General features: G+C 45.1%; 1 protein-coding gene across 1 annotated transcript; it reads right to left on the minus strand.

Moving 5' to 3' along the window:
• Window positions 1–405: 405 nt before the first annotated feature.
• LOC136492972 (eukaryotic translation initiation factor 3 subunit H) lies at window positions 406–8,194 on the minus strand. The gene is made up of 12 exons (XM_066488993.1): window positions 8,024–8,194; window positions 7,823–7,920; window positions 6,604–6,720; window positions 6,369–6,472; window positions 5,359–5,425; window positions 4,261–4,394; window positions 4,132–4,180; window positions 3,978–4,049; window positions 3,788–3,889; window positions 3,623–3,690; window positions 3,294–3,446; window positions 406–806 (listed from the first exon to the last, which is right to left on the minus strand). Exons 1-12 carry the CDS (start codon window positions 8,031–8,033, stop codon window positions 749–751), a joined length of 1,032 nt encoding a protein of 343 aa, XP_066345090.1. The 5' UTR covers window positions 8,034–8,194; the 3' UTR covers window positions 406–748.
• Window positions 8,195–26,620: the final 18,426 nt, after the last annotated feature.

Genomic DNA, 26,620 nt, shown 5'->3' on the forward strand with positions numbered 1-26,620 from the left:
CTCGGTCCATCCTTGTATGACCACAAATCCAACGCAACATACGTATTTCCGCGACACTTAGTTATTGGACATGTCATCTTTTTTAGGCCAACATTCTACTCCATACAACATAGCAGGTCTAATCACCGCTCTATAAAACTTACCTTTGAGCTTTTGTAGTACCCTCTTGTCACACAGAATGCTAGATGTTTAGCGCCACTTCATCCACACTACTTTAATCCTATAACAAACGTCTACATCGATATCTCCATCCTTCTGTAGCATCGATCCTAGATAACAGAAAAAATGCAGCAATACTGCCCTTAGATGAATAACACAAAATAAGTTGTGAACCATCACAAAACAGCGGGTAGACCAGTGCGATGATCACAGCACGTTCACTTGCGATCAAAGCGTGCAAACATCTAATAAGTGGTAGCAGAAACATACCTCGCCTGTAACCAGCTTATATGGTAAGAACGAAAACAAGCTACACTATGAACTTCAAACTGTGCGTCCCAGAATTACTAATGGAGAACATGTGTTTATATGACAACACATACAGATGCAACTACATTAAATAATAGTAATCAAACTGATCATTTTTGAATTACTACTAAGAATGCTGGTATAATTTGGAAGCGCGTCACAATGGATGCTAACAATCTGGTGTACATGGAAACATTAAGTAGAAGACAGGGACGCCCATGCAAGGTACATCTCAAAATTACAATTTTAAGCAGTATCACGAGCTAAATCTAACAGCTTTCTAATCCTCGTGCAAGGCCTTCATCAGGTATAGCCTGTCGAAATTCTGACCAGCAACCCTGCCATTGTGACACAAATTACAATCAATATGAGTGCACTATGAAGCACAAGAAATAAATGCTAGGGGTAAACGGAAGCAATATTTCATTTATTAGTTTAATGTACTATTGACAGGTAAGTGAGGGGAAAATGCAGCACTATACGCTACCAATGTTTTTGAGGCGTCGCCTAGGCGACAAGGAGTGGTCGAGGGCCTGGGCGTCGGGGTCGCCACGACCTCAGCGTGCATGGCGTCCGCCTCATAGGGTTAGGCGTCGCCTAGGCGCGAATGGCGTCCGGCGGACACCTACAACCGCGCCACGGACGCCGGATGCCAGTCGTAGGGGAAGGGCGCCAAAAGGAGCGCGGCCCCGCAGGAAATCGACCGCGCGCCCGCGGGAAAAGTAGGAGGCGCGGGAAATCGACCGCGCGGGCGCCCAGGTAGCTTCTTCGCGTGGGAAATCGAGCGCGCGAGTTATTCACCGCGAGTGCGGGCGAGGAGAGGGGAAGAGAGAAGGCGGCGGACGGACCTCGACCTCCGTTGGGCGCGGACTCTGCTCGTGTCCACCGCCCGGCCACCCCTGCCGCGGAGCCGGCCCTGCATCTCCGCTTCGCCATCCGCCCCTGTCGTGGAGCCTGTCGGGCCGTTCCGCCTGGCCGTCCGCCCCTACCATGGAGCCTGTCGAGCCCTTCCGCCTGGCCGTCCGCCCCTGCCGTCGAGCCTGTCGGGCCCTTCCGCCCCTACATCTCCGCTTGACTGCGCCTCCATCAGGCCCTTCCGCCTGGTATGCCCCCGCCTCCACTCTGCTATCTGCTTGTCTGCTCTGCTTATCTGCTTGTCTACTGTCTGCTCTTCTTGTCTTCCGTCGGGCCCTTTTCCAAATCTCGTGCTCTGCTTGTACTGCTGCTCTGAAGTCTAAATATTGTATACTCTCTGCTCTGCCTCCTCGTGCTCTGCTCTGAACCTAGGTTATTGTATACTCTCTGCTATGCTATGCTATGTCTGCTCTGAATATGGCAACAAAGGAAAGAAAGGAACATGGGCTCAAGAATTGGCAACAAACGAGGTATGTATGTGTTGCACTACTATATAAAATTCTAGCTTACAACGCCTTACAATGTGTGTATGGCGTCGCCTAGGCGTCCGCCACAAACACTAGTATATAAAAACATTGTACGCTACTAGGGATATAAGTGGACAACAATGTTTTCAAGTCGTCTAGTCGAACCCAGTCTCCATGGGATCGGACCAGGCCGATTAGTCTAGCAGAGTGGATTGCTTCTCTTTCCTTTGGAACCAGAGAATAGTAGAGGGACAACAGTACAGCACAGCAAGCAACCTAGCAGTCTAGCAGAGCCAGAGAGGCTACAGAGAGAGGGATGGGGGAGGAGGGAAGAAGATGGAGAGGGGAAAGGCACATATCGTCATCGGAGCAGCTCATCACGAAGACCGCGGCCACTTGACCTGGCAGAGGGCGCCGTTGGCTTCACAGCTCACCAAAGAGGAGAATAGCGTGCGAGGAAGGGGAATAGCACACAAGGGAGGGGAATAGCTCATGAGAGAGAGGGAATCGCGCGCGGGAAGGGGAGGAATCGTGCGCGGGAGGCAAGAAACGCGCGCGTGGGAGAATGGAGGTGCGCGGGGAAAAATTGCGGCCGCCCTGCGTTTGCCACCGTGCCTACGTGCCTACGGTGTTTTGGGATGCCTATTCTAACCCTAATAGGCCAAATTGGAAGCCCAATAGGCCACATATAGGCCCGGTTGAACAGGCCCAAAAAAACAGAGCAACCACACTGGTCGTCCATGGCCTAATCGGACAACTAATCGTGATTAGTCGTCGACTAATCGGACGACTAGCTTTCTGGTCGAGCTAATCGAGTCGGACGAGTAATCGCGATTAATCGAACGACTTAAAAACATTGGTGGACAACACATCAACTCAATCCTATTTTTGTTATTTTTATATAGCAATGTGTACAAACTACAAAATAAACTGAAAAATGAAACCCCAATTCAATGGGCTTCTCGATCGACCCACGCCCATCTCTCCATACTACCAAACCAAGCACAGTATGTTTCGCACTTTCGCTCATTCCATCAACTACTGAAGAAATGAGCATTCTATTTTGATGGCGTATTGGCATGGACCAACCTGATTTCTAATGCAGCTTCCAAGTTGTTGGGTAAGTTAGCCAAGAAAAGCAGGTTGCATTTGTAAAATTTGTATAACATATATAACAATAGGTACAAACTGCTAAGAGCAACTTTTTTTGGGTACTAAAACAGAAGGGAAATGCTAAGAGCACATTTTGTTAGACCTTCAACTGATCAGAAGATCATCAATCATCACTTAACACTGCAAACATGACCGTAGCTGGAAGAAAAATTGGGTTGTGAAGATCATAATCACTAGAAGATTCCTACATCTAATGGATGCTTCCCTAAAACAGAATCATGTAAGAGCTTTGGAACTCGGTAAAGACGTGTACATGTTAAGAATCTGTACCCGTTGATATGGTTGCAGTAACTGGAGATCTGATTGGTTACAAGATAGCCCTCCAATCGTGATGGCTCAGGAATAGGCTTAAAGATAGGATTTGACGGATCTTCTTCTGGCAGTGGCTCCTCACCAGCTGCTTTTCTTGCCATGTTCTCCTGCCTGTACCAGCACAAAATACAAAGAAAACAATGTGACTACGTGAATGAACAATAGGCACACAATAATCTACTGAGAAAGTACTTCCTTTAAATAACCACGGTTCACAAAAGATATGATCATATGAAATGCATGAGGTAATAATGTACACATGGACTACAAAGCAGGCATTTTCCAACCTTCTCTTTTGAAGCCATGCCTGCTGCTGTGACTGTTGTCTTGAGAGGTTGCGGTAATAATATTGGAACTGAATTTCAAGGAAGGAACTCAATCAAACAATTAGATAATGTAGTAAACCTCAGATAAATCATAGAGAAGTTCTTCTGTTAAAAACAAAGCAATACCTTGTTCTGCTCTGATGAAAGATCATCCATGCACCCAATCAGAAATTCCAAGTTCCTTTCCATAAAGGGAGCAGTTGACAATTTAAGTCTCTCAAAGTCACACTGAAACACACAAAATAGTAATCTAACTCAAAAAAAGAACACGAAAAACAAATGCCACATAAGAGTTTCTGCAAGCAAAAATCTAAACCTGAGTAACTGGTGACTCAGGTTCCAGCTCCTTCATGAAGGCACTGACAAGCGCTGAGTTGGAAACTTTAATCTGTGGACACAAATAGGACAAAGCACCTGAGGAGACTAAATTCATCCATATAACTCAAAAAGCAAAATATAAGAGTGCATACTGGTATCTCCTCAAAAATATCAACCCAGGACAATTTCTTCTCTCTTAACCTGCAACAGCAAAAAGTCATTGTATAAAAAACCATTTGTACAAACTAGTACAATACTGAGCTACAGAAAAGAGGTCGTACTTCTCCCCAGTTAAACCATTGTTACGGTAAAGATCCATAAACGAGTCTGTAAGCTTTAAGGCTTTGAGGGCTAGCACGCCTTGACTAGATCTAGATGGGTCATAGACAATGCACACACATCTCCTGATATTCTCCTGCAATAAGTGAATGTTATGCATAGAATGCAAAATAGGAGAAAATAACAAATCATGCTAGGAAGACATCTGATAGATCTTTGTTCAACATTACTATGCTATCATCAGAGAAGCACCACATACTCAAATAAGCAATAAAGCTACGATTGTTCAATCACTTGAAATGCTAACAATGTTCAGATGCAGAAACATGTTGGATCATACATCTTAATCTACTAGTCAAAAAGCAATGAGATTACAACCAACCATGAAGAATTATTTGTACTAGGTATTTAGGTAAACAAAGAAACTCCCAAAAGGTGGTCCCATTGAATTCTATTTCAATAGGTCAGTATAGCAACATCTGACACACATTGCTTCACCTATACTCATCCAGTTTTCATGCTACTTAAGCATTGTCCCTTTCCAACTACTTACAACTCCCCATCTCTTATATTGCAGTGATTTCTGTTCTTGACAAGTATTTGGAACACAAATCCAATATACATGAAATCTAGACAACTACGTGAAACCACACTGAACTTGAAACCTAGAGCCTGATACCTCAAACATCAGTGAAACTGGGAGGGGCGACTGAAAGCAGCATATAAACCAGAAAGCTCCCCCCCCCCCCCCCCCAAAAAAAAAAAAAGCAAAAAAAAACCACTTCCAAGTCACTGTAAGCTCAATGCATCATATATGTACAGTATACCATATCAACATAGGGGCTCTGATTAGCAAGTATAAATGCCTTGGTAGTGGACTCAAGATAAAGTTTTCTTTCCTGAACCATAAGATTATTTGGCAGGTTGCTATTTTTATAATTCAGTAGCAGATTAAACCACAAATGTGGTCATGATAATAACATAGTAGGGGAAAATGTAAAATGGAAAGGGGTGAAATAGAATTTTTTTTAGGCTGGGAAAGTATCCGACATCAGCGAAAAGGCTGGATAAGAAACATAGCTTATCTATCTGCCCCGTACCTGATAGTTCATAAATGTTTCAATCAGTTCCACAGTTTGAAAAGATCCAAGCAAGCAAGACTGATACCTGAAAGCGTAGACCAAAAGAAATGCAATGCAAATAAGTTAAAATAGTAAGATAAACTTGGATTACTACAGAGGGAAATAATTGGGCACTAGAAGCCACCCCAGTATAGTAATATGAAACAAAATGTTAAGCTCATAAAATGCTGGACAAGCAGTAACATCGTCGCGCTTTTGATCTCTTGTGGTAGTTAAAGAGTTCATATTTGTCACACGGCACGAGCAAGTATTATGTGCTCATATGTCAAAGAGTGAACGTAGTGCATGTAAAGCTAATACAAGGCCAACAATGCCGATTGTAACATCATCGATAAAGCAAACCAATCAATACAAATCAGCAAAATTTACAGTGGCAGCAGCCTGGTTACCCACACACACACACACACACACCCTCAATCAAATCTTGAAATCTTCCACTAATTTGTGCTTCCAAAATATGACCAAATACAAGGTTCCAACAATTGTGGTCAACAGTCCTTGATTTAGGTAGGATAATAATAAATCTGTGAAGTCATTTTTAGCACGTGAATTTTCAATATTGCTAGTTTCAGCAGGATAGAATATCAAAGACATTATCCACCAGTTCTCAGAACAGAAAATGCATCTCGCAATTTCATTTAAAACTACTTCATGCATGCCTATATTGTTCCGCTGCATAATAAAAATATAATGTAACAAAAAATTAGTAAAATTAAAGTGATTATGAAAAGACACTTATGGCCAAGAAAGCTAAGTTCAATTGCGAAACATATCAGAGTCATACATACTCAAAAGCTACTATTTACTTGTGCAAGATCATGGAATATATAATCCACAAGTAGTCAAGTACATGCAGTTTTTGTCAATGTGCATGTCAGACAACTCAAGCCAACACTGACTATTTCTAAATCAATTGAATATTGATATGGTATTAAATATTAGATAAAAATGAAATTAGCTTAGCTTACCATCCAATAGTATTATTGTCAACGTTAACTTCCCTCAAACACCTCATCATCTCAAGCTGATAATTGGCACCATCTGCATCTGCTTCATCATCCTCTTCTCTGATCTGCAGTAAAAATAGTAAGGTAGCCATTAGCCTATAAAATTTAAAAGAACAACTACCCTGGAAGACCTTCATAGCAGAAGAATACATATTCAGTACTGAGCTGCTAAGAATGTTAAGGAGTGAGGACTCACAGGGAAGGGAAAACAGTTGGTCACTTCCAGAACACTACCAACATCCAAACCAAGCAATTGACCTGTAACTAGAGCAGGCGCAAACTCCTCACAGTGCTTAATGATCTTCAGTACGGCCTGCGTAAAATTGCATTATTGTGAGTACAAATAACACAATGCTTGTGGAATTAAGATTACAAACAAAAATGCATGTCGTTATGGGAAAATTTTCTAATCCACTGAGGCAGAAAATTCTATCTGGGAAAAAGAAAAATGCTTGTCGTAAAATAACTGATGTAACTAATATAAACTAGGTGAAACATTAGTTTGGTGTGAATACACTTATTTTTAACTTGATCCATATTTTTGGTTTATCACTACAAGTAATCTTGAAAACACCTTTCGAACCATGATTCTAGGCACCAAGATAATGCTGCTCATTAGATCAATGTGATTTATCAACATACATAGGCATATACATATCCAATATGGTGTTGCACCAGTTTAAGATATTTTTTATTTTTTATGTGCAAATAGTACTGTCTAAGCAGGTGGATTTTGAGAAAGACATAATGGGTGTGTTTGGATAGCACCCTGACCGAGGCAGAGTTGGACAGGCAGTGCATCCGACCCCAGGTGTCCAAAATTGGACACCTAGGAATGCTTGCCTCAGCCAGGCAGATTCTTCGGCGTTGAAGCAAACACGCCCAATGTGCATAAAGATGAATAAAATTTGTAGGTAGGCTCAGCTGTACTACATCAGTTGTGCTAAATGGTATTGCTATGAAGTGAAAGTGTGTGAAAGCGTATGCAATACAAATGGCACTATCATTGTGAACTAAGGTTCAACAACTGCAGTATAATTCTGGTGGACATCAAACCAGACAAGCATTTCACCTTTTTCCCTACCATGCTGGAATGAGGTTTTAGAAACTACTATAGTTAAATTGCTTTGCCTACATCAAACAAAAAAATCATAGTCGAATGTAACATGGTAGTCTAGTAATCGACCAACAAAACGTGTATACCATGTTGAGAATAACATTCGTGGCAAATTGTAACACTAAATTTATACCCTAAAAGGAAAGGGTTACTTTCCCCTGATTCCGATCCCCACAACAGCTGACGCTACGCAAACAGATCCATCCCCTGAGCACGCCCAAGTTTCTCAAATCTCTGCACGTCAAATGCCAAATCGCAAGCGCAAACAGTAGATGGTGTGTGTTTCAGAAGCAATTACCAGGCCCTCCATCTGGACGACGCGGAGCGGCGTCGGCGCCTCCTCGGTGACCGTAGACACGGCCTGCAGGAACGACCTCATTCCTCCAGGTGCCGCTGCTGCAAGCCAGCCAACCAAACCCAAGGTTAGAGCGCGAGATGGGACGCTAACCGTACAAGATGACGAGAGCGAGGCAAAGGAAAGCCTTCGGAAGTCCCTTACGGTTAGCCATGGCTGCTCGTAGATCGGCGGGCGGCGGCGCGCAGGCGGGAGGATGCGTGCGCGCTTGGAGGAACGGCGCGAGCTGTGGAGCGAGGGAAAGAAGAGCGGCGGCCGGGGAGTCTAGGGTTTTCTGGCTGCGGGGAGAGCACAGAGCAGAGACGTGCGAGTCGGCTCCCGTGCGCTGGGCTGAATTTATGCTGAAAAATATTGTTCTGACTCAATTGTTATTATAGACAAATGTGGTTCTGGTTGAAAAAAAAATCGAATAAGTCAGTTTTTAAGGTCAATCGAACGGGGCCCATGTACGATGCGGATGTGCTCCAATTCGTTAAAAGAAGATTTACATTTATTTTATTTGTTCATATTCATAAAATAAAACTTTGTACAAGTTCAATCCCTATTACTTACAATATCTCCTTTTTGTGATTGATGAAAATACAACCAAAGCATGTGAATAATAGATATCAAATTAAAAATTTAGCTACATGCTTAGATGCAATGTAAGAGCAAAATCATATATTATACTAATTGCAATATGCATGATACCAAATGAAATCTTACCTTGCTCCTACAAGATGTAATTTGTTGGCATGTAAAAAATACTTCACATGAGTTCCTAACCGGTAACAAACCCAATGTGTCATACTTTAATGTGTTTGGGTGCTAGTGTTTTATTCTTAACAAGAAGCGTTGGTCTTCTAAGTTTGCACCTAAAATTGACGATGGTTTTCTTCTTGATAATGGTCCAAACGAGCACGCCTATCAAATTTTCAACAACTCTTCCAAAAGGGTGTAAATCACGGTAGATGTGACATTTGATTAATCTAATGGCTCTCAAGTAGAGCAAATTGATTCAAATGTTGTATGAAATGAAGAGTCACCTTATGAAGCAATCGAGCAATTAGCCATAGGTGATGTTAGACCTAAAGCACCAAATCAAGAAGAAGTGCCTCCAAGAGTCAACTCAAGGCTCAAGCCTCTAGATACACAGAGAGTCAGAAGGCTCCGCGTCTAGACACAGAGACTCCAAGATCTGGGGCTAGAATCAGCAAGAGGGTGATCATACTCAAGATCAAGAGCCTCAAGTTGATGAAGATGTTGCTAACCAACCACCACTTGAACCACCTACAAGAGAATCTCACCCAAGAGTTCATCAAAGTATACAACGGGACCATCCCACTAACAACATCATTGGGAGCATACAAAAGGGTGTAACAACTCAATCTCGACTAACAATCTTTTGTGAATATTACTCATTTGTTTCCTCATTTGAACCTAGGTAGAACAAGCTCTCGGGGATCCTAATTTGGTGATGGCTATGTAAGAAGAGTTGAACAAGTTTGAGAGAAATCAAGTGTAGGAATTGATGAAAGGACCCAAGAGCAATGTCATTGGAACCAAGTGGGTCTTCCCCAACAAGTAAGATGAATATGGTGTGGTGACAAGGAACAAAGAAAGATTGGTTGTTGTTGGTAGCTAAGCGAAAAAATCCGTAAGCGCACGGATATACCGTCATAGCACTTCACCCGGAAGTATTTAGGGTATCGTATTTTCCCAAAGCAACGGATGTGTAAAGTTTCTTAGCTAGTTCGCCCAAGATAACAAGAAGAAAGATAGCTCGGGTAGTGAGGTTTTTCTAAGGGTAGAGATCCTAAGTTAAGATAGTTTTGCCGCTACAGACTTGCTTCGGGCACTGAATAACACTTGGTCTGCCAAGTGTTGCCATACATCGAATATCTCTATTTGAATGTTGTAATGCAAGGGCATTGCGTTGCGAGCGGTGATGCTCCCATGCAGCTGACATTTCCGACACCTTCGAATGAATTCTTTGGTGTCTTCATACATCATAGGCCAGAAGAACCTGCACTGCCAGATCTTGGATTATGTGCAGAATACTCCGTAATGGCCTCCGTACGGTGTTGTATGGCATTTTCTATGATTTGCATCCCTTTTGCCGTTGGTACGCACCTCCTCAACAGTCTGTCAGAACACACCCTGTACAGGTATGGGTCAGAACCTCAATCTTGGCTTTGTCTACCTCGATCCCCCTTTCGGACACAAGGTGCCCAAGGATGATGCCTTCTCGGACCATGAAATGGCACTTTTCCCAGTTAAGTACCAGGTTCTTCTCTTGGCATCGTTGCAAGAGTTTGTCCAAATTCTCAAGACAATGATCGAAAGTTTTTCCATAGAATGAAAAATCATCCATGAAAACTTCCATGATTTCCTCAATCATGTCTGAGAAAATAGACACCATGCATCGTTGGAACGAAGCGGGTGCATTGCACAACCCGAACGACATTCATTTGTACGCATACATTCCATACGGGCAAGTGAATGTAGTCTTGCTTTGATCATCAGGGTGGATAGGAATCTGATGATACCCCCGAATACCCATCAAGGAAATAGAAGAAAGAGTGCTTCGCCAACCGCTCTAACATTTCATCAATGAAAGGCAGCGGGAAGTGATATTTTTTGTAGCCAATTTGAGTTTTCAGTAATCTATACACATCCTCCACCCCATGACGGTTTGTTGTGGGATCAATTCATTTTTATTATTCTCCATGACCATCATTCCTCCTTTCTTGGGTACCACTTGGACAAGACTAACCCAATCGCTATGTGGTACGGGATAAATTATCTCGGCATGAAGAAGTTTGAGGACCTCCTTCTTCACGACTTCCCACATTGCATTATTCAGTCTACGTTGAGGTTCTCTAGATGGTGTGCTAGAGGGGTCAATTGGGATGCGATGGGTACAGAGGGTTGGACTTATCCCCTTAAGATCTTGAAGGGAATACCCAAAAATAGGCCTATGTTTCTCTAAGATGGCGATGAGTTTGGTTGTCTCCTCAGTAGTAAGTTTGTCACTTATGATTACATGAGTTTTGGTATCGCCATTAAGAAAAGCATAACACAGGCCAGCGGGTAGAGGTTTAAGTTCAACCGGAGGTCGTGCCGATACTTCCTCCTTGGGAAGATTTATGGTCTCACCTAAGTCATCCTCCTCTTTAATGAAGAGTTTGGCATTTTTTCTAAGGCCAACTTGGGAGATTCAAAGGGTGAAATAGACAAGACCTCCTTAGGCAACTGTGGATAAGGGAGAGATTCTACCACCGAGTTTTTGGCTCGAGTGATAGAAATGGAAAAGTTTCTCTCCCTAGCTTTATGTCCAAGTCCCCTGATGTGGGTAGCTCTATGAAGAGTTTTTCTAGGGGATGCCCTATCATGATGTCGAAATCTTGGATGTCAAAGACATGGAAATCAAGGGTCATTTCGACATTATCATGATGTACTGTTATGTTGTGCAGGATCCCACGACCTTCTAGGCTGGAGCATGGGGCAACCCTAAGAGATTTATTTGTTGGAGCAAGGGGTTCAGCACCTAAGTAGGTGTGTGCAAAAGATGACGACATGAGGTTTGCTCTGATAGTAGGATTATAAAGCACATCCACTGTGGTTCTATAGATTTGGCATTGGATGGTTAAAGAAGGGGTGTGAATCTCAATTTCTTCAGACGAACGCTCCACTTCTTCTACCCATTCGCTGCTTAGGATAGAAGTCAACTCCCTAATGGATCCCCTAAGGAACTCTTTGTCTAGGGGGTCGAGGGGATTGATAGGAACTGGTGGTCTCTTTTGGTATGGGTATTTTGAGGTATTTCTGAAATCTTCATGAAATTCATCCTCGAAAAATGGAAATTCTGAAGGTTGGAAACCTTCCTCCAGAGTTTCCGGTTCGGGTGAGGGTCTCTGAATGGGAGGTATAAGTTTGTCCTTGGCCGAAGAGACTTCCTCATGGATTGACTCGGGCTCTACATGGAGGGATTCTAGGGAGGAGTGTTCTCTAGAATGTGGTCTAGTAATGCTTCTCCTTCCGCTATGGTTTTATGGTTGAACGAACCTTCGGTAGCGATATCAAGCTATAGGGCAGACTCCTTGCTAAGACCTAACCAAAAATGTTGTAATAGCACATGGTTTGGTATAGACAAGTCTAGGCCAGAGTGTGCTAGGAGTGAAAATCTAGCCCAAGCTGCACCTATGGTTCCCTTCTCTTTTTGTTGGAAATTGAGAATCTCCTGTCGTAGGGAAGCGATTCGAGATATAGGGAAGAACGCAAGACATAATTTGTTCCTCAATTCTTCCCAATCACCTTTTTCCTTCCCTACGTTATGGGCGTACCATTGCTTTGCCCCCTCATCAAGAGAGAAGGGAAACAACTTCCATCGAAGAGTTTCATGTGACATGCTCGAAATGGTTAGGCATGCACAGAGCTGCTTAAATTCTCGTAGGTGATGACATGGGTTTTCGTAATCTAACCCCGAGAAGGTTTGTTCCTGAACCATGGCTATAAAGCCAGGGTGAAGTAAATATCTAGAAGTTGTGATTGGCTTCGAGGATTATGGTGGCTCTAAGAACGTGCCCTTAGGAGCAAAAAATTGATGAATTGTTTTGTGCTCCATTGGAAAAGAATAAAAAGAAAAGAAAGGTTAAAATAAAAGGATACACAGGTGAACTAGGTTCGGAGATAATTACGAGAACCATTCCCCAACAACGGCGCCAGAAATGCTTGTTGATATTTCTTAGCGTAGGCGAAAGAATCCGTAAGCACATGGATATACCATCGTAGCACTTCACCCGGAAGTATTCAGGATATCGTATTTTCCCAAAGGAATGGATGTGTAGAGTCTCTTAGCTAGTTCGCCCAAGATAACAAGAAGAAGGATAGCTTGGGTAGTGAGGTTTTTCTAAGGGTAGAGATCCTAAGTAAAGATAGCTTTGTCGCTACAGACTTGCTTCGGGCACCGGAGAATACTTGGTCTGCCAAGCATTGCCGGCCTATAGCTCTACGCCATACCTGAACATGGGGGATGACAAGGGATAGACAGGGCTGTCACCACCTGCGGCCTACCCCTTAACCGGAGCATACGAGGCAAACAAAGGTAGCCTCAAGCCTAGACACCACGTCTATGCTATTGACTACTACTCTAGCATGCATGCAAGGGTTATCTGTCTTTATCAGGGCCCTTCTACTAGTGTATCCATCACAAGGATGGATACAAACCCATAAGAAAATAGTGATCAAAGATAACTTTTGTTAAGAACTCAACACCAAAGACAAACATGAACCTTATACTCCAAGTAGTACGTGGTTCGTAGAGGTACAAACGTGGAGGGAGCTGACAGTCCTGGCACTACTTCTACTACGTGTACAAGTTGCCTAGTACAAGAAGTAGAGGTAGCCGATTCTTCCGCTATTCCTTCGACTCTTTCCCTCACTCACTCCCTATACTAAATTTAGCTAAAACTAAAATAGGAGTGTAGCTCTTCTCTTGTTGTGTGTTAAATCTTCTTGAATGTGAAGGGGGGTCTTCTTATATAGGTTTGAGGAGGTCGGTTTGCTTGGTATTTTAGGAAAGCACCACATGCAACCACCTCCATGTGCATTGAATGCACTGCCTAAGAAAGGTGGGGCTAGGGACAGACGCACCCTAGGCAGCACGCCTGGACACCGCCTTTGGCGTGTGGGCTCCTGGTTGGGCCTAGGCCTCTGTTGTGCTGGTGTTCTGCCTTGGTGTGGAGTATGAATGGGCTTTTGCATACGTTTTGCTTGAATGCACCTTCTTGATTGTGCATTTTGGTGTATTTTCATACTTGTGCCTACAAAACATGTATACACCAAAACTCATGGAAAATATGAGTTGTAAGCCCTAATTCTAAGTTTCGGTATTCATATTTGTTTTATTTTGTTTAAATGTTGGCGGTAGAAATATGAATTAAGCATCGCCAGCAGTTTCTCAAAGATTCATTCAAGTAGAGGGACTAGACTTCAAAGAGATCTTTTGCATTGGTAGCAAGACTTGAAGCAATTCGAAAGCTTCTTGCCTTTGTGAAAGCTCAATAATGTTTGGTTTTGATAATTGTGGCAACTAGTGGACTAACATTTTCACTAAGTGTGTGATTAAGATAGGTTAGGTCCACACCAAGATGGAGAGCAAGGCTTGGAGATGGATGAAGGGTGATCAATCCAATTGAAGCAAGCCAAGCATATAGAGTTTGGAATTTGGATAGTGGTACTCTTGAGAAAGTTTATGATGTTGAATTTGATGAAACTAAGGGTTCACAAGTAGAGAATGAGAACTTGGAAGATGTTAGAGGCAAATGCCATGAAGAACATGGATGTTGGTGAATTGAGGCCTAGGCAAGTGAATGATGATGAAGATGATACAAATCAAGTTAGTACAAGTGGCTCTCACGATAATGAACAAGATCAAGTGGCTAGTACATCATCTCAACCCAATGATCAAGCAAGTGCAAGCAATTAAGTTCCAATCCTCCAACCAACCAATATTGCAAGGGATCATCCATTGGACACCATCATTGGTGATATTTCAAGAGGTGTGCAAACTAGATTAAGATTGGCTTCATTTTGTGAGCATTTCTTATTTGTGTCATCCATTGAACCAAAGAAGATAGATGAAGCATTGAAGGATATTAATTGGGTGAATGCTATGCATGAAGAGTTAAATAACTTCACAAGAAATCAAGTATGGGAATTAGCAGAGACCAAAGGGACACAATGTGATTGGAACCAAATGGGTCTTTAGAAACAAGCAAGATCAAGATGGAATAGTAGTAAGGAACAAAGCAAGATTGGTAGCACAAGGCTATACAAAAGTTGAAGGTCTTGACTTTGGAGAAACATATGCCCCGGTTGTTAGATTGGAAGCTATTAGAATCTTGCTAGCCTATGCTTGTGCCCACAACATCAAGCTCTATCAAATGTATGTCAAGAGTGCATTTCTCAATGGTTACATCAATGAAGAAGTATATGTTGAGTAACCTCCCGGTTTTGAAGATGACAAGAAGCCCGACCATGTGTACAAGTTGAAGAAGGCATTGTATGGCTTGAAACAAGCACCTAGAACATGGTATGAGAGATTGAGGAACTTCCTACTCTCTAAAGGGTTCATGATGGGCAAGGTTGACACCACTCTTTTCATAAAAAAGATTAGAAAAGATTTGTTTGTGTTGCAAATCTATGTAGATGACATCATATTTTGATCAACCAATCAAGACTTTTATGATGAGTTTGGAAAGATGATGGCTAATGAGTTTGAGATGTCCATGATTGGAGAATTAAGTTACTTCCTTGGTCTTCAAATCAAGCAATTGAAGAATGGTACATTTGTGAGTCAAGGCAAGTATATCAAGGACATGATCAAGAAGTTTGGCATGAGTGATAGTAAAGTCATTAGCACACCAATGGGAACAAATGGCAACTTGGATAGTGATGCAAGTGGCAATATGGTGGATCAAAAATTGTATCGGTCTATGATTGGTAGTCTACTCTATGTGACCGCATCAAGACCGGATGTCATGTTTAGTGTATGCATGTGTGCAAGATTTCAAGCCTCGCCAAGAGAAAGTCATTTAAAGGCTATAAAGAGAATATTGAGGTACTTGAAGCATACACAAAATATTGGTTTGTGGTATCCTAAAGGTGCAAAGTTTGAGCTAGTTGGTTACTCCTACTCGGATTATGCGGGATGCAAAGTTGAAAGAAAGAGCACCTCAGGCACATGTCAATTGTTGAGAAGATCGCTTATTTCATGGTCATCAAAGAAACAAAATAGTGTTGCATTATCAACCACCGAAGCCAAATATATATCTGCCGGTAGTTGTTGTGCACAAGTACTTTGGATGAAGGCCACTTTGAGTGACTTTGGAATCAAGTTCAAGAAAGTGCCATTGCTATGTGACAATGAGAATGCAATCAAGTTGACCAACAATCCGGTTCAACATGCAAGAACAAAACACATTGATGTCCGCCACCATTTCATCAGAGACCACCAACAAAAAGGGGACATTTGCATTGAGAGTGTGGGCACCGAAGATCAACTTGTTGATATATTCGCCAAGCCATTAGATGAGAAAAGTTTTTGCAAGCTAAGGAATGAGTTGAACATATTGGATTTCTCAAATATGTGTTGATGCACCCCCACTTATATGACATGCCTCTCCTTCGAGCAATCTAAAGTAAAAGTTGATTGGCATAGCATACATACTTGCTAAGGATATATTTAGTGTGTCTAGACATATTTCACATTTAATAGGCTCATTCATGAAAATCAAATTAATTTGATGATTATATGATAGCACTATTGCTTCTATGCTTATTTTGATCTAGTGGTAGCATATGACATGTTTGTGAGCTTGTAAACCTAGTGTTTGATCTAGAAAATGAGGTCTAAGTGTTTAACTCAACATGGTATAAGATAACCCTTATTTGGAGGTATGAAAAAGCTTGTTCTTGGATCAAATCGAGTTAAATATCTTTGGCAAATGATCTAGATTGGACCAAATTTTGGAAAATGATCCTCACCCCATTGATTGACATTGATAATCCTAACCAATCTATAATTTAAGCCTTTGCGGTCATTGATGACAAAGGGGGAGAAATAGTGTACAAAGATAGTGAAAAGACAACAAAGAGGGAGAATTTGACATAGGGGGAGAGATATGATAAAGGAAGGGGATCAATTAAAATCTCGAGCACACAAGTAGGGGGAGCAAGCTCATGAACTTGTATGGTGCATTTGAATGTGCATTTCATATGTTTGCTTGCATGGCACAAGTTTATCTAGTGATTTCATTTCCAAGTGTTTTCAAGTGGTATCTAGCTAACCATGGTGCTAAAGATGGTATAATGGTGCACTCCGATTGGTATCACGCTTCAAAGGTCCATCTTTTATACCTTAGCATCATTTGGTAGACATTGCCTCCTATTTTTCCTATCTAAGCATATGTGCAAGCTACAATCCAAACTCTTAGCACATATGTAGGGGGAGCAATTGCTACCATTTGGGGTTTATGAAACTTGCCCATATCCTTTTACACATGGTAAATATGCTTGGGCAAGCAATATGGATTCAATTGAATTTCAATTCATATCTTTGTGAAATGGTTGTCATCATTTACCAAAAAGGGGGAGATTGAAAGCTCTAGTTTGGTTTTGGTGAATTGATGAAACTCTAAGTGCTAACCTAGTTTATCAAGTGATCATGAGATAGGTAGCACATTCCAAGTGGTGAAGCAAATGAAGATCATGACATGATGATGGCGGTGCTATGGTGATGATTAAGTGCTTGGACTTCAAAAGAAAAAAGAGAAAAACAAAAGGCTCAAGGCAAAGGTATAAATGGTAGGAGCCATTTTGTTTTGGTGATCGAGACACTTAGTGAGTGTGATCACATTTAGGATTGATAGCCGTACTATTAAGAGGGGTGAAACTCATATCGGAATGCGATTATCTAAATGCCACTAGATGCTCTAACTCATTGCATATGCATTTAGGATCTAGTAGAGTGCTAACACCCTTGAAAATTGTGGGGGGTACGACCCCGGATACCCACGGTAGGTCACATGGGCTATGCCTCCAGGGGCGGCCTAGCCCGCAAGAAGGAGCCTTGCGGGGCACGATTCTGCTCGGCGACCCCCGCAAGGCACGGAGAGGATATCCTGAAGATGTTATGAGATCTGATAGGATATGTATGATCCCATGTTTCTTGTAATCTGTTATTACTTTCCAGTTATCTCTCAGATCTAACCTACTTGTAACCTTGCCCCCCAGACTATATAAGGCGGGCAGGGACCCCCTACGAATTCACAGCAAATCATACGATAGCTAATGCAAACCAACAGACCACAGGAGTAAGGTATTATGTCATACCGATGGCCTGAACCTGTATAACTCGTGTGTCTCTGTTGCCTTCTTGTTCTTGATTACACGCTCCTCTACCGATCAATCTACCATCGCGGGGTGCCCCTCGGTGGACTGCCGACAATATTCTGTCGATAGTTGGTGCGCCAGGTAGGGGTGTGCGTGCTGTTTCCTTGTCGAACAAGATGGTTTTTTCTGCAGGCTCTTCGTCCCTCCCACAACCTGGCCAGATCTTCATGGTCGGATCCATCACGTGGGTCATCAACGCCGACGGAGTTGGAGAGCTTCTCGAGCCGATGCAGATCTGTTCTGCACCGACCACCCTTGCACCTGCAACTGCAGATCCAATCTCGGAACCACTTCCGGGGTCGACTCCATCAGCCACCCACCGCTCGCTTCCTTGCTACTAGAGGAGGCATGTCAACAATGACGATCTGATCGAATCTATCGATCGGGTCGGCCTAAAACTCGCCGATTGCCTCTCCATTGTTGAGTCAGCTCTAGACACCCTTGTTCAGCACCGAGGACCCTCCGATCCCGATCTGTCGACGTTCAATGCTCGGCAGACTCCAGGGCTCGCCGCCCTACCTTTCAGGCTCGCCAACACCGCAGCTACATATCAGGACGCCCTGAGGGGCAAATTCGCTGACCCGCTCGCTGACCAGCTTCCACCAACCGTCAACATGCTGCACATCGACCGAGGTCTCAGAGCATCTCTCCAAACTATCCTTGAGGAAAATCTGGACTCCAAATCTAAAGGGTCCACCGAGCCCCTCGCCGAGACCTTCACCAAGCAACCTCCTCTCCTGCCTTTCCGGGGTGGCATGATTTTCAACGTCAGTATCGACAGCCCCCCTCGGAACGGTGAAATAGATGAGGAACGCGCCGCCCGTGAAAATAGGAACGCCAACCGCATGCAACGGTGTGATAATGAATGCGCCATCGCGATGGCCAAGGCCACTCGTGATAACCAGTTCGATTCACAAGGAAGGCCCCTCCATCGCAACCTCAACAAAGAATTCCTCCTCGTTGACGGCCACGATGTTTTCAAGACTCCGAGCGCTAATTTGGCCGTGGCCACCAACGAACTTGCTCACCTCCCGCAGACGCCCGAGCTCGCCAAGGTCGCCGCTATGCTTAAAGCGGCACACTGTCAAGTTAACGAGATCCGAGAAGTTGAGAGACCTTCATGCTCCACAAGCATGATCCGCCGATCAGCTGATCCTAGATCTAATCGCTGCCCTAGTCAAAGCCGCTTCGCCGACTAGTCACCACCTCCCTAGGGGGGAGTTGGAGGCCACCACATCGAGTATCATCGCTAGCACGACCAAGAGGTCGAATAGGACGCCCAAGTGCACCTCAGCAACCTTTGGGATGCACGACGGCATATCGATCAATGACATTTCGAGCGCCATGAAGATGAAGTACGACGTCGCTAGGAGTACGAGCAGGAGTACGGCAACCTGGACTCAGCTCTGGAGTCGATCATCGCCGGCAATACTGCCGATGTCGGTCCTGATAGCCCAAAAGGGCCCCCTACGTTCACCAGGGCACTCCGAACGCTCTAGTGGCCCCGTGGTTTCAAAATCACCGGAGTCAAGCCCTATGAGGGAAGAATGAACCCAACTCAGTGGCTGCAGGCTTACGCCACCACCGTCCGCATTGCTGGAGGAGACACCAACGTCATGGCAAACTATCTCCCTATCATGCTCACGCCAGCCGCCATGAGCTGGTTCACAAGCCTCGCCCCGGACTCCATCGGCTCTTGGGAAGATTTGAAGAGAGTTTTCACCGACAACTACATGGCCACTTGCAGGCGGCCGGGCACCAAGCACGATCTCAACCGCATCAACCAAAAGCCATTCGAACTACTCCGCAGCTACATCAGATGCTTCTCCGAGATGAGGAATTCTATTCCCAACATCACGAAGGCCGAAGTCATCACCGCCTTCGTCCAAGGACTTCATCATCGAGAACTCCGTTCTAAGTTCAATAGAAAGCCACCTACCGGCATCGGCAAGATGATCACAACTGCCAACCAGTACGCCGACACCGAGGAAGCGGAGGTGCATTTTAACGAAGATACAGGCACTAATCGCCCGCCTCGCCGCCACGACGACCGCAACGACAACCGACAGTACAACGATCACCGCTATGACGACCATAGTTTCCACCGGGACAGCGAACGTGATCGGCCAAATGGATTCAAACCTGGTCAGAATCGCCACCGCCGACCAGATCACTTTGTTGCCAACGTCAATGAGCCGCGCGCAAAGCGTAACTACGATGAGCAGTACAAGAAGATCCTCGACGGTCCATGCCCCCTACACAAGAACACCAAACACAAGATGAAAGATTGCCTTGGCTTGGCTAAGGAGTTCCAGGAGAAAAAGTACAACGACGACAATGTTGGGAATGGAGGACACCGACCACCAGGGGATAATAATAACATCTTCTAGGACCACGACAAGGTGGTCGCCACCATCTTTGGGGGTTTTGCCTCCAACGAAAGCAGAAGGGAACGAAAGCTCGCCGCCCGACGAGTGCTCGCCGTAGTCTCAGAAGAAACTACCGCCAACCCCAGCTATCGTCCATGGTCCGAAATCTCCATCACCTTCAACAGGGCTGACCAGTGGGCAGACATACCCTACATAGGGCGTTTTCCCCTCGTCCTTGATGCGACTGTCCAGAAGGTGCTCTTTAGAAAAGTCCTCATCGACGGAGGGAGCGCTTTGAATCTACTCTTCGCCGGGGCCCTAAGGGAGCTCGGACTCAGGACAACAGACCTCACGCCCTTAGACTCCTTCTGGGGCGTGGTACCTGGCAGGGTATCCAGACCACTTAGGGAAATTACCCTACCAGTATAGTTCGGCACGGCAACCAACTACAGAGTGGAGCATATCAACTTTTATGTCGCCGACTTCGACACCGCCTACCATGCCATACTAGGGCGTCCGGCTCTGACCAAGTTCATGGCCATTCCACACTATGCGTATTTGGTGTTGAAGATGCCTTCGCCTATAGGAGTCCTGTCTCTACGGGCCAACCTCTCCATCGCCTATGCCGGCGAGACGGAAAGTCTTGCCCTTGCCGAAGCCACCGACCTCTCCATCTAGATGGCCAGCGTGGTCGCCAAAGCCAAGACCGCATCTACTAACGACATGGAGATCCCAGAGCCTCCCCAGGCCTCCGCCAAGTCCAAGGAAGTCAAGGAGATCGGCCTCGGCCTTGACGATCCTTCCAAGATGGTGAAAATTGGGGCTCACCTTGACCCCAAATAGGAAAGCGCACTCGTCTCCTTCCTATGTGCCAATGCAGATGTGTTTGCTTAGAAACCTGTAGACATGTTGGGGGTACCACGGGAGAAGATCGAGCACTCCTTGAATGTCTCATCGACCGCTAAACCGATCAAGCAGAAACTTCACCAATTCGCGCCAGACAAAAAGGAGGCTATTAGGGTAGAAATAAAACGGCTTTTAGCTGCCGGATTTATAAAAGAAGTGTATCATCCAGATTGGTTAGCTAATCCTGTTCTTGTTAAGAAAAAGAATAACGAATGGAGAATGTGTGTTGATTATACTGATCTTAACAAATACTGCCCTAAAGACCCCTTTGGCTTGCCTCGGATAGACGAGGTTGTAGACTCCACCGCCGGCTGCGAGTTGCTCTCCTTTCTCGACTATTACTCAGGCTACCATCAGATCTCCCTTAAGGAGGAAGACCAGGTTAAAACGTTGTTCATCATGCCTTTCGATGCATACTGCTACACCACTATGTCCTTTGGACTAAAGAACGCCGACGCGACCTACCAAAGGGCTATCTAGACGTGCCTTGACCAACAGATCGGCCGCAATGTCGAAGCCTACATCGATGACGTGGTCGTCAAGACTAGAACCACCGACAATCTTATCACCGACCTTGAAGAAACTTTCTCCAACCTAAGCAAATACCGATGGGAGCTGAACCCTTCAAAGTGCATCTTTGGAGTTCCATCCGATATCCTGCTCAGCTACATCGTCAACGCTCGGGGCATCGAACCAAACCCTGACAAAGTCTCCGCCATCACCAACATGAAATGGCCGACGTGTGTTAAGGATATACAGAATCTTACAGGCTGCATGGCTGCGTTAAGCCGATTTATCTCGCGCCTCAGTGAAAAAGGGCTACCTTTCTTCAAGCTCCTCAAGGCCTCTGAGCTTTTTTCTTGGTCGGAGGAGGCAGACATAGCTTTCGAGCAGCTCAAATTGTTTTTAACAAAACCTCCAATCATGACAGCGCCACGACCAGATGAAACTCTACTGGTTTACATCGCCGCCACTTCTCGAGTTGTCAGTACGGCTATTGTCGTCGAACATGAGGAAATTGGACACGCCTATAAGGTACAGTGTCCGGTCTATTTCATCAGTGAGGTACTTAATGAGCCCAAAACTCGTCATCCTCAGGTGCGAAAGCTGTTATATGCAATTTTAATCACCTCATGCAAGCTCCAACATTACTTCAAATACTACAAGATCGCCGTGGTCACTGAGTTCCCTCTGGGAGACATTCTCCGAAATAAAGAGGCCAATGGTCATATCATCAAGTGGGCTATTGAGCTCGGCACCTACTCCATTGACTTCAGAAGCAGGCCAACCGTAAAGTCGTAGGCGCTCGTCGATTTCATCGTTGAGTGGACCGAAATCCAAGAACCCATCACCGCCACTTGCCTCGAGCACTGGGTAATGTACTTGGATGGTGCCCTTAATATCAATGGGGCAGGTGCGGGCATTCTGTTCATCACACCGACAAAGGATAAACTCCGATACGTTCTTCGCATACATTTTGCGGTCTCCAACAACGCTGCGGAATATGAAGCATGTCTCCACGGCCTCCGTATAGCCGTTGAGCTCGGCGTCAAACGCCTCATGGTATACGGGGATTCCGCGCTGGTTATCAATCAACTTAATAAAGATTGGTCCTATTCCAGTGAGAAGATGGATGCTTACTGTGCCGAAATCAGGAAGCTTGAAGGGAAATTCTATGGCATTGAGTACCACCACGTGGTACGGGATCAAAACCAAATAGCCGACCAGCTATCGAAGATAGGATCTTCTCGCACCACGGCTCCACTAGGGGGCTTCATTCAAGACCTCTTGACACCATCCATTAAGGAAAACAAGGAAGTTGTAGAAGTAACCCCTGCCGAGCAGTTGGTACTCATGATACCTTCGCAGGTCACCGATTGGAGGGAACAATTCATCAAATACCTCTCCAACGGCGAAGTACCCGCCGACAAAATCGAAACCGAATGACTAATTCGCCGAAGTAAGCACTACGTGTTGGTGGACGGTAGCCTGATGAGAAAAAGTGCCAAGGAAGGGATACTGCAGAAGTGCATCATCCAAGACGACGGTGTGAAGCTACTATCTGAAATTCACTCTGGCTCCTGTGGCAATCATGCGGCTTCAAGAACACTGGTCGGCAAAGCTTTTCGGGCTGGTTTTTACTGGCCCACGGCTATTACCGATGCAGAAGATCTCGTTCGATGATGTGAGGGGTGTCAATTTTTCGCCAAACAAATACATGTGCCGACACAAGAATTACAGACCATTCCAGCTTCCTGGCCATTCGCATGCTGGGGACTGGATATGATCGGGCCTTTCAAACCTACGCCAGGAGGTTTCCGATACGTGTACATCGCCATTGATAAGTTCTCCAACTGGATCGAGTACAAACCACTCATTGCAGCTACTACTAAGAAAGCAGTCGAGCTCTTTGAAGACATCGTACACAGATTCGGTCTCCCGAACAGCATCATCACCGACCTCGGGACAACTTTTATCGGCCATCATTTTTGGGACTTCTGCGAGGACAGGTGCATCTCTGTTAAATACGTTTCCATTGCTCATCCTAGAGCTAACGGTCAGGTCGAGCAAGCTAACGGTATGATCCTCGACGCCCTCAAGAAAAGGCTCTATCAAAAAGAAGAAAAGCACCCGAGCAGATGGCTCAAAGAACTACCAGCTATGGTCTGGGGACTGCACACTCAAGCTAGTCGCAGTACCGACGTATCTCCATATTTTATGGTCTACGGCTCAGAGGCCATACTTCCAGCAGATATTGCATTCCGAGCACCCAGAGTAGAAAACTATGATGAAGACCAAGCCGTAGCTATTCGGACAGAAGACATTGATCGGGCCGAGGAAGAACGTCTGATTACTTGCGTTCGCACAACCAAGTACCTTGAAGGTCTGCAGAGGTATTACAACCGTAACATCAAAGGTCGTTCGTTCACGATCGGTGAACTCGTCTTACGTCGGAATCAAAAAACAGAAGGGCTTCACAAGCTGTCTTCACCATGGGAGGGCCCTTACATCGTAAAAGGTGTTACTCGACTAGGGTCTTATCGCTTATGCGACTTAGATGGACTCGATGTTCCCAACTCCTGGCACATAGAGCACCTTATACGTTTCTACCCCTGAAATAACATAGATATGTATTCTTTACTTTAATATTAATAAAGTTCTGGTCTCCATAATTTCTCTACATTTTTTCCGTCATCATAAGCTTCACTTACCGTTAGCAGGATATAAGCCACTCCGCGACAGCCTCCAATATGCTCGACTAGTACGCCCAAATCACCAAGCACGATCGCCGAGCACAGTAACTCCAAATCACCGAGCACGGTAACTCCAAATCACCAAGCACTAGTACGCCCAAATCGCCGAGCACGATCGCCGAGTACGGTAACTCCAAATCACCAAGCACGGTAACTCCAAATCACCGAGCACTAGTACTCCCAAATCGCCAAGCACGATCGCCGAGCATGGTAACTCTGAATCACCGAGCACGGTAACTCCAAATCACCGAGCACGATTACTCTGAATCGCCGAGCACGATTTCTCCAAATCGCCGAGCATGGTAACTCCAAATCACCGAGCACGATTTCTCCAATTCGCCGAACACGTTAACTCCCGATCGCCGAACATGACCTCTCCAATTCGCCGAACACAACCTCTCCAATTCGCCGAACACGTTAACTCCCAATCACCGAACACGATTTTTTCCAAAAATTGCCTACTATGCTTCCTCCGGGTCGCATAGGTTTTTCTACAAAAACAACGATGGTGTTGCGTTCCAATTTTCGCAACATAGCCCGCCGATCGCCAAGCAGCACACCTTTTTCCTTCTGTTTTCTATGGAAACGACCCAGTCCCCGACTACATCCTACACGTGCTTAGGGGCTCCGCCCTCTGCGTTACGGTTGGTCGGCTGCGGTTCCTTGGCCATGCCTGTTCGTCCTACACGTGTCAGCGCCTCTGCGCTCGACGTCATGGACTATGGGCTAGTCGAGGCCTAGATTTCAGATATGAACTAACCGCTCGGACGCCGCTTTAGCCATTTCTCTCACCACGTTACTCAAGTTGGCTGCTAGGCAGCACGTTTTTTTCGCAATAGTAACTCCGGAGGACACCAAGGCTCTAACGTCCCACCAAACATACCATGAGCTCGGTGCTCTACGTGTTGGGCGGTAGGCCACGGTCTTATGACAACGCCTATTTCTCCAACATACGCATGGGCTCCGCGTTATGCGTTACGGATCACGACCTAACTAAGGCATCAAGTTTAGTGAAAACTAACTGATCGAACACATCTTATATTGCGCATAACTGCATCGGGTTGATAATACGCCGATTCTTCATAGCCAGATAAATCAAGCATTACAGGCGGTAATATCCGAGCAGTTCGTTAAGCTTCGCCAATAGCTTCTGTTTCGCCAAACAGGTCTATATCGTTGACAAGCACTTTCGCCACATCCTCAACGTCATCCTCTAGCTACTGGGTCTGCGCGTCGCTCAGCCCATCGGCGAACCCACCACCTATCGACTGGATGTCGACGGACAAATAATGGGACCGAACCACCGCAAGGGCATGAGTAGCGGTGGTCAAAATGGCGTCGTGGTTGAAGTTTTTGAAGTTCTCCCATGCTGCCTTGCATCTCTAAACGATGGTGTTTGGCCCTTGCTGCCTACCATCAGGACGGGGCACCGGTTCAACGTCGACGCAGTCGAGCACTGGTTTTATTGTGGCAGTTATAGTGTTGAAGTTATCCTTCTAGACTTTGGCTTCTTGAACCAGCACATCGAACTGTGCCTTGGTTTTATGTCGATAATCTGCAAGAATTACAATGGTTCGTCATGGCAAAAAAGTATTACGGCGTCACTTCCGATCAGGGGAAACCTACCTTTCAATTCTTCGGCCAGTTTGTCGGCTCGCTCTGGCTCCTTCATTTTCTCTTATCGGATTTGTTCGACGGTCTGGTGAAGCTGGTTGAGTTCTACATCTTGCTCTGCAAGCACAAAAGATAAGAAATGGAAAAATATACGGCCACTTACTGCAAAGCACATTATGTGAAAAAGAATACCGGATTTTAGCTTGGATACATCCTCCAACTACTGGCACTTCCGGTCGAGCTGTTCAGTTTTACTATCGAGTTCTCCGTTTTTCTTGCCCAACTGCTCGGACATTTTCTTAAGCTCCTCGGATACAATCGCCAGCTCCTCGGATGTCTTCTTCAGCTACTCGAACGAAGCCATTAGTCGCTCGGACAGAACCCCATTCTGATGTTCAAGGTCCCGTGAGTTCGACTCCGCAAGGTCCCGCTCACGCTGGGCCCTCTGAATACTTTTCTCCAAAAGACTTAAAGCCTCCCAGAGTATCTTATTTTCCTCGGCGAGGGGCTCCATCCTCTTTATCAACTGGTGCCGTTGATCGGCTGTCCGAGCTATCCCCTGCGGATTAACAATGAAAGAGATAAACCTTGATCTTCCGACAACATATATCGGTGTTATTGGCGTGGCACTCACCTTAATTTGAGTCATAACTCCGGCGACG

This window comes from Miscanthus floridulus, chromosome 11, assembly GCF_019320115.1.
Source record: "Miscanthus floridulus cultivar M001 chromosome 11, ASM1932011v1, whole genome shotgun sequence".
In the NCBI taxonomy this organism is placed as follows: domain Eukaryota; kingdom Viridiplantae; phylum Streptophyta; class Magnoliopsida; order Poales; family Poaceae; genus Miscanthus; species Miscanthus floridulus.